Below are 8,720 nucleotides of genomic sequence, written 5' to 3' on the forward strand. Positions count from 1 at the left end.
TTTGTTTCTTTTGAACTACTTTTGAATTACACTATTGTTTTTACATGTTTGTAAATAATGTTGGGGAAAAATGGCTGATAGAAGTTGATGTGTCATTTGGGATCTTTATGTAAATAATAACCTACCGCTTAAAAACAAATTGAAGATGAAAGATAAGTGGCTATAGCCTACATGTATTTGTAATGTTTATAATTTGTATGTTTAACTGACTTTTTTCCTTTTCTCTAATGTAAGTAATGTGAAGTAGCTACTACATGTTCGTACAGTAATAAGCATCCCCACCACACACATACATATACATACACACACACACACACACACACACACACACACACACACACACACACACACACACACACACACACACACACACACACACACACACACCATAGTGACCACACCCAATATGATGAGTCATCGGTCCCCGTGATTCCATTTTGTTTTTCTTTACCTTTGCCTGGATGCTAATCTGTTAAGTACCAGATACCATTATCTGAAACATGGGTCTTATGTAAGAATAGGTCATCTGACAGACAACCAATTAACAGGTGGAAAGTATTCTCATCTTGAAAATCCTATTACACCTAGTCTCAAGCAAACCTTCTGGAAGTTTCTAGAAGAAGGTTTGACCTCTGACAACATGCTGAGAAACTTCTAGAAAGTATCCCAAAAAGTGCTGATTCTGTATCATGTAGTCTATAATATAGACTACATGATACAGAAACTTTTTGGGATACTTTCTAGAAGTTTCTCAGCATATTGTCAGAGGCCAAATCTTCTTCTAGAAACTTCCTGAAGGTTTGCTTGAGAGGTGTAATAGGATTTTCAAGATGAGAATACTATCCACCTGTTGGTTATTATTGTATAGGCCTATGTTGTATTGTTGTTGAGAATTAGGCCTATAGCCTCTCAGACACAATGAAGAATATTTTGTTATTGTTGGATAAGATTTTGTCCACAATGCTGTATTAACGTTGGAACCTTTAGGAGAGATAACAGGAAAACATTAATTGTGTAGACTTCTTGTAAATGAAGTAATGCAGATGTTTAACAATAATTTAAGTTTCATTTTACGCTCTCAAGAGTTAAAGATCTAATAAGGGTCCATTTGGTTGCCAACTCTCCATCATTTAGCTGGGGACCACCTGGAACCCCCTCAAGGACCACTGGTGGTCCCCGGACCACTGGTTGAAAATCACTGGTCTAACACTGATAAAGATTATGTTTATTTTCTGAGACAGATTGTATGATTGTCTTCTTGTAGCCTATCATAATGTATTGTGTGTACTGTAGCCTAATGGTATAATACAGCCACCTTGTGGCCACTCCGTGACTACTACACCTACACTAACCATGTAATGTCAAATGTATGAAAGACAAGTCTTTAGGGGTCCAGCAAGCCAAACGACATCATGATGACGTCCTCTGGTGATATTCAGGATGTTCAGGACTAGGCCAGATCACAGCCCTATGGGGATGATCTTTACATACCGGTAATTCACCAGTTGAAATAATGCATAGCTTATTCTGGGCCAGATCTGACTATAGTTATGACATGACTTAAGTTGATCTGGCCTCGATCGGACTCTCTCTGATTGAACTCAGGTGATAATCTGGGCCAGATCTGACTAGTCTTAGTTTCACTTGATCTGGCCCAATCAATACGTCACTAATTCGCCCAGGTCCTGACCGGGCTTGCTGGGGTACAATGAATGCGCTATCCACACCATAATTAGGTCTGCTGCTCTCTGCATACTTTATAAATATTGAATTTGGTTAGTGTGGTGAAGTCAAGAGTTTAGTCATTCAAAAAGTACTACTTCGCCGTGTAGAATCCTGACTGTTAATTGAACTGGTCCATTTCCACACTCTCAGAGCTATTGTTAACACTTGAATAACAAGTAACTTGAATATACAAAGCTGAGTCCTTGTTTTGGTTGTTAAGTTATCTCGATGGTCTCTAGGATGGTCTCAGCAGTTCTTGGTTCAAGACCAACTAAAAAGCATTAACTTTTAAGTCTCATAATGGTGAAAGAGAGAGTTTGAAAGATGATGAACAACACATGTGACCACAACATTGGTGAAAAAGATCGATAAAATGGAGAAGTTGGTTTCAGATAGTCACGTGACTCTGAAATGGAGAAATAGGCCTAACTAGTTTTTTTTTACCTCAACTCTAAGGTAGGCTATATAATATTAATGACATAGTTCAATGTTGAAAATGAGTGGTATTCCCCCAAGGCATGCTGAACTGGCACTGCTAGCAGAAGGAACGTGTCAAACATCGACAAAGCTCGACCGCCAAGCAATCGCTGCTTCAGACAATGTGGCAGAATTCTGCCAAGGAGACATTGGAGTTTATCCTGTTGCAAAGGAACCACCACAACTGTGGAAAACAGCCACCATGATACACATAATGGCCGCATAACGGCGAGGCTGGCACTGGCAGCCATGCTGTGTGTGGATACAGCAATGAATGCCCGAGTGATCATTTATCTAATCTGTTATATACTTTATTACTAGATATAGTGGCTGTGGCAGAGTTGTTGTTGCTCTAGACAGTCAGGGGGATTACTAACAACCCACCCCCCACCACCCCATCCCATATATTTCTGCCTGCTCAGTAATATTTGGCCAGTAGGAATGTTTATCCCCTAATAAAGGCCGAAACAATAGGGGGGCTCGTCACAAACATTTGGTCAGGCACACGGCCGTCAAAACATGGCTTTTGTCACCACACAGGGTCACATTATTTCAAACTCTACTCTATATGACAACAGCACTCCGCACAGCAGCAGCACAGACACAGACACAGACAGGGCTCAGAGCAAACCGCATCCCGGAGCAGACAAGACTATCACCGCACAGGCAAACATCCAGATCCAGTTGTTATCGTGCAAAAGTGGACTCTTAACGGCTCTCCTGTTTTTTAACTAAATCTTGTTTCTCTGGTGATCTCCTCCATCAAGATGATTCACAAGACAGTTGTTCTGCTCTGTCTGGCAGTTTGTTTCCCTGCAGGTAACCTCAGAATAATTTATGAATGTCATATAATATAAGAGTTTGGTTGAGGCTAGATAAGAAATACATATTAAACTATATATTTCTGCATATTACTTTAAACATATAGTATAGTATATTGAAGTGCTGACTTAATTCAAACCTTTGTCAAATGTCACCTTTTCAGATGCAGAGGACAAGTCCAGATTCTACAGGAGGGTATGAGACAACAATTAAAAACTAAAACCAATATATACCCCCTTTGAAAGTCAAATCCTAAAAAATAAAATAACATATTCCATTGTCCATACAAATATTTGAAGGATGTACAGTAGTCTTCATACAAAAAATATGTGTAATGTCTTCCCGATTAAATACGTTTTAGAAACATCGGTATCTGAGTAGCTTTCAATATGGAATCACATTCAAACAGAAATGATGCTTGATCTGTCCCCAGCCTTCCTGCATTGATATGAGCACAGATGAGGCCTGTCCTCTGAATTACTCCCCTGTGTGTGGCACTGACGGTGTCACCTATGCAAACGAGTGTTCTCTGTGTGTCCACAGGCTGTAAGTATGGTCAACCTTATGCCCGATTTATACTGGGGGCTCAACAACGTGTAACATTGCGATGCATTGCGAGCTTGCATTGTATAGTCCTGCTGTCCCAACAGCAACAGGGGACGGGGATTAGCCAACCAATATGGGAGCCAACAAATCTGACCGAGTCTGCCAATGTGATTTATTGGAGTTGTTTCACCCGTGACAGGGTGAGGGGGGGAAAGCCCTTTAACTTTGCTTTGCATGCAAGTATAAATCAGGCCTTACGTCCTAGTGAAGTCTATATCACGTCCTATTGATAAATTATGAATCCTAGTAATATAGACCAGTGTCTCTTAAAAATGTCATACATTGTACATTTGTACACTATCGGACTTACAGACCTGTAAGGAACCATTTTGGTTCCTATTACTAACTATCAATAATTTAACTAGGGATCCCTTTGAACCACCTCAAGGATCCCTGGGGGAACTCACTTTGAGAACCACTGATATATGCTGTAGAATAGATATATTATGGTAAACTCATTGCCACTGAATAGCCTCAAGATGCTCTTTTCCAAATCAACTGATGAAAATGTTTTCTTGTTTCCAGGTTAACCAACGCTGACATACTGATAGTGAGAGAAGGAGAATGCTGAGGAACGATGTCAACTGATGATATCATATCGTCATGTATCTCAGATTTCACACACACACACACACACACACACACACACACACACACACACACACACACACACACACACACACACACACACACACACACACACACACCCACACACACACACACACACACACACACCTTAACTCCATACTATACATGACAATATAGCCATACGCTAATCATTCTTTTATAATCCTGATGTTTTGTATTATATCTAATATCACTGTTTGCCTCTGTGGATTATTTGGCCATTAAAGATCTAGAGCTTTGATGTTGTCCTTCTACATGTCATCATACATAGTCATTTACAGGTCCTTTGCCCTTTTGTTCCATGTTAACTGTCTCGAAAACATAAAGGCACACTGGCAGAAAAATTAATGAAGACTCCTTAGACTGAGACTAAAGAAAATATAATTAATTTTATTTTTAGATGCTGATAATAAAGTGCTCCGTGATCATACACAAGAAGACATGGGATTGAAACAATATTTCGGAACCTAATCTTATTCTAATCTCTTTAAGGAAATGTCCTTAAGGAATGTCTTTAAGGAAATGTCCTTACTAGGGGGATGCCATACTGTGTGTAGCTCAATATGTCAGTTTGTCACCTTCACATTCAATAGATCCCGTCTTTTGTGGCCAGATGTAATTTCCTGGGGTCTAGTAGGACCATATAGTAAATAATAACTAGAAAAGTCGCAATTTTGAAAAATTGCAAAGTGTGGTTGCAAACCCCAAACCCCTGTCAAAAATAACTAAAACTGTTCAAACTAAAGAAAGCAGCAAATGTTTTGTACTTTCTCTAATAATAATCTAAAACATGAATCTTGGTTGAAAATGAAAATGAATTGCGAGCTGCTCTGCCCCTCCTCTCCCCCGGAACAGAGAGAGTGGTTTTGTTTTAATAGTGTGTGTCGAAGTGTCCTTGAGCAAGAATCATTCTGAACCCCTAATTGCTCCCAATGAGCAGGTTGCTGCCTTGGCATCATGGTTTCCTCCGCCATCGATGTATGAATCTGTGTGTGAAGAATGGGTGAATGTAATGCACAATCTCTGTAAAGCGCCTTGGATAAAAGCGCTGTATAAATGCCCCTAAACCTAAATGCACCATTTACCATTTCAAGTATAGAGACAGTATCTTAGAGAAAGGAGGAGTAACGCTAGAGAGACAGGTGGTAGGGTAGTGCCCAAGCCCTGTTAGCCATGCAGCCTATATGATCTGTGGTGCGCTTGCTAGGCCTACACTCTCAATTAGGGATTTTCCCAGAGGTTAATTTCACTGATGTGTACAACCTTTATTCAAATAGTTTCATTTGTATTGGAGTGTGAAGTTTGAGGTAGGTCATAATCGCTTCAACGTGATGCCTGGGTGAGATGAATCGTCTGTGGAAATTATGCCCACCATTTAACGCTGTGGCCAAAATAATTATACACATTTTCTATAGTATCATAAAACAGTTTGAGCTCTGTGTTACGGTCCTATGTGGCCCTAGTGGTGTTTTAGTCTGTGTATAATCCACTGTTAGTGTTTTCCAGTGCTGATGATGGGTGGTGGGAGTGGCAGTAGAGATTGTAGGCGTGTCGTGGAGATTGTGACACACCTGGGCCAGTATAAAATCACCAACCAGTATAAAAGGAGAGAGAGAACAGCCCACAAGCTCTTTTGCCATTGTAACAAACACCACATGCTGCTGAGACCCTGTTTTCCCAGTGAAACAATACTAGACAGACAAAGTCACTAGTCAGATAAAGTTGATAGTCAAAGTTACTTTAAACAACTCAACTCATATAAACCACTGTCCAAGTATCCCAAACCATTTATAAATCAATACATTGAAACTGGGACTCAACTGATGCAAATTACAGCAATGTTGTTATTCAATTGAGCCATTTACACGTCACATCTATAACCATAAGTGTTCAGTGTTCACTTCGTAAATGTGTGTCAACCCCCATCCTCTGCCAGAGAAATGCCTGCTGCCTCTAAGGTTACATTATATCCTTATACTACAAACTTATACATCTTTGGGGTATTCCTGAATCTTAGCGCCACCAACAGGTGGATTTTTGAAAATGACTCAAATCATGAAGGCAGTGTGCAATTTACGTGGAATCTTTCACAGACTTTCATTCATACTAGGCTGAGGAATATATCCCACCCTTTTCACATTGGCCAGTTACAGCGCCACCAACAGGTGGATCTGTTGTTGTTGTTGTTGTAGTAACGACCCAGCACAGTCAAACAAAAGAGGCTGATGACCCCCCTTGGGCCCCCTCAACTCTCACCAGAGCCGAAGAGTTATGATGATCGTCATGGGGGCTCCCCGCAGCCCCGCCTCCCCGACTGATGTCCGACTAGCTCCCAGGCTATCTAGATTCCGTCTATCGCGATTCGCTGTAATGGCAGCTCTGCCAACAGAAAGAAAAGTACTTTATTATTTGTTTATTGAACCCTGCGCTCGTCTGTTTTTTGAGACCTTTATTTAGTTTATGTCTGGAGCCTGTTCTTGTTTTGTTTGCCCCGTTTATTTTGAAACCATTACACTCACACGACACAAACTCCTACCATAAAATCAACCTGTTGCAGTGTGACAGTGTGACCCCACCCTGTCACTGTTTGCTGCTAGTGTACATGCCTTTCAGTAAGCGCGCACTGTTAGGACATGCAAAGACTACTAAGAAGCAGCAAACTGAACAAACACACACACACACACACACACACACACACACACACACACACACACACACACACACACACACACACACACACACACACACACACACACACACACACACACACACACACACACACACACACACACACACACACTGCTCTCTAGATTCCTGTCTCTTTAAGCAGCTGAACTCTATATTGGGCCAAACCAACTCCCCTTCCAGGGAGGGGGAGGATTGCCTGTCACAGAAGGACATCAAAGGATTAAAGGACTTTTGGGAAACCTAAAAAGACTTTAAAATAGAGCTACAAGCTCAACTGAAATGTGAATATGAATATAATGTATATGAATGTGTTTTGTGCCAAGCCAGGCAGAGTTGACATGTTGTGGATCATGTTGACCCCTATTCAGTTGGTCCAGTCTAGTGGGAGGGGCCATGGGGGGTATAAAGCTCAGAGACTGAATATCCAAGTCAGTCTGTCTGCACACTCTGCTGCTGTTGGTCGGGGAAGGAGCTGTCTCTGAGGAGGTGATGTTATTTTGTTATTATTTAATACCATGGTTTACATAGATCTATTACTGTGATGTTTATTATGATATATATATATATATATATATAGATTATAATTATTTAATGTACATTTGAAAAGGCTGGATTTATAAATACTTATGCTTATATCATATGATAATGATTTATTTGGAAATGAGTTTGATTTATGTGGTTATATATGATATGCAGTACTTTGTTTTGAATATATCTTTTTATTTCTATTTTGCAGACGTTTGGTCTCCTTTGTTGTTATCACTTGTCTGTCACTTGGGGTTAATAAATCTTGCTTAAACTCTGCCCAACTGCGTAGCCGTGCCATCCGTTTGTTCATTCTACCCTAGCCTCAGAGAGGGGTGTGACATGCAGTCATCATCAATCACCATTGACAAACGGCTACAAGTGAGTAAACTACAAGACGCCCAAGTCCCAAAGTGTGAGCACGTTGTTAAACCGTATATCTCTGGTGATAAAAGAAAGAAAGGCATATTGGCCCTACATTCAAGTTGAAATCTTTACTCTGATACGGACACAAGTATTGAAATTGGATCGATTGGAAGGATCTAACCATAATGGATGTGTCACGCTATTGAAGCTAATGAAATGAGCGATACCATACGGATGAATGAACGCGCAGAGCGCGACATTTAATGTGGATTGGAATGAATTGATGTCGCTATTAAGCAAGCTTTGTGCAACGCTAAGTTTGGATCTGGAAAATAAGCGCTGCTGTTGTATTTTAAATACGGACGTCATGTCACGTTTTACTGATGTCTGTAAATGAAGCGGATGAATTACTCCAGTATGAAAGAGGCCTGTCCGTGTGTTTGCTAATACAAAAACAGCTTAATTGATATAAGCATCAAAGCAATATTTTAAGTACTTTTTATGCAAGTGCATTCCATAGCGCTGGACCACACATGGACCTGCGACGGGAACAGTTCCTATGTAGTAAAAGATTATATGAAAGAAATAAAATATTTAACTGCGGTTTATATTTTAGTTATAGATGGCAAGTATAATGTTAAGGAATATTTGTCTTATTAGCCAGAGATCCTTTTAAATGTTTCTATTACTGTGAGTGATATGGTCAGCTTCTGATGTCTTTCTTTCTTTCTTTCTAGATGTAGATGGAGATGACCGTAGATGCTGCTGGAACACTGAACCTGGTCTCCTGTGTGAACCACCCCATCATGGCTGCTATGTCCATGTGGACATTATGAGTGTTTGTAAAGAGAGAAGCATGGCTGAAGAGCTTTGCATATCAGTCG

At 40.3% G+C, this 8,720-nt stretch overlaps 1 protein-coding gene across 1 annotated transcript; it reads left to right on the top strand.

The window, feature by feature from the left end:
• The first annotated feature begins 2,810 nt into the window (after positions 1–2,810).
• Positions 2,811–4,322, top strand: LOC308322637 (putative pancreatic secretory proteinase inhibitor). Its single transcript, XM_080774020.1, has 4 exons — positions 2,811–3,021; positions 3,188–3,219; positions 3,458–3,570; positions 4,156–4,322. Exons 1-4 carry the CDS (start codon positions 2,970–2,972, stop codon positions 4,199–4,201), a joined length of 243 nt encoding a protein of 80 aa, XP_080630146.1. The 5' UTR covers positions 2,811–2,969; the 3' UTR covers positions 4,202–4,322.
• Positions 4,323–8,720: the final 4,398 nt, after the last annotated feature.

This window comes from Protomyctophum bolini, assembly GCF_963924005.1.
Source record: "Protomyctophum bolini genome assembly, chromosome: 10".
Lineage (NCBI taxonomy): Eukaryota > Metazoa > Chordata > Actinopteri > Myctophiformes > Myctophidae > Protomyctophum > Protomyctophum bolini.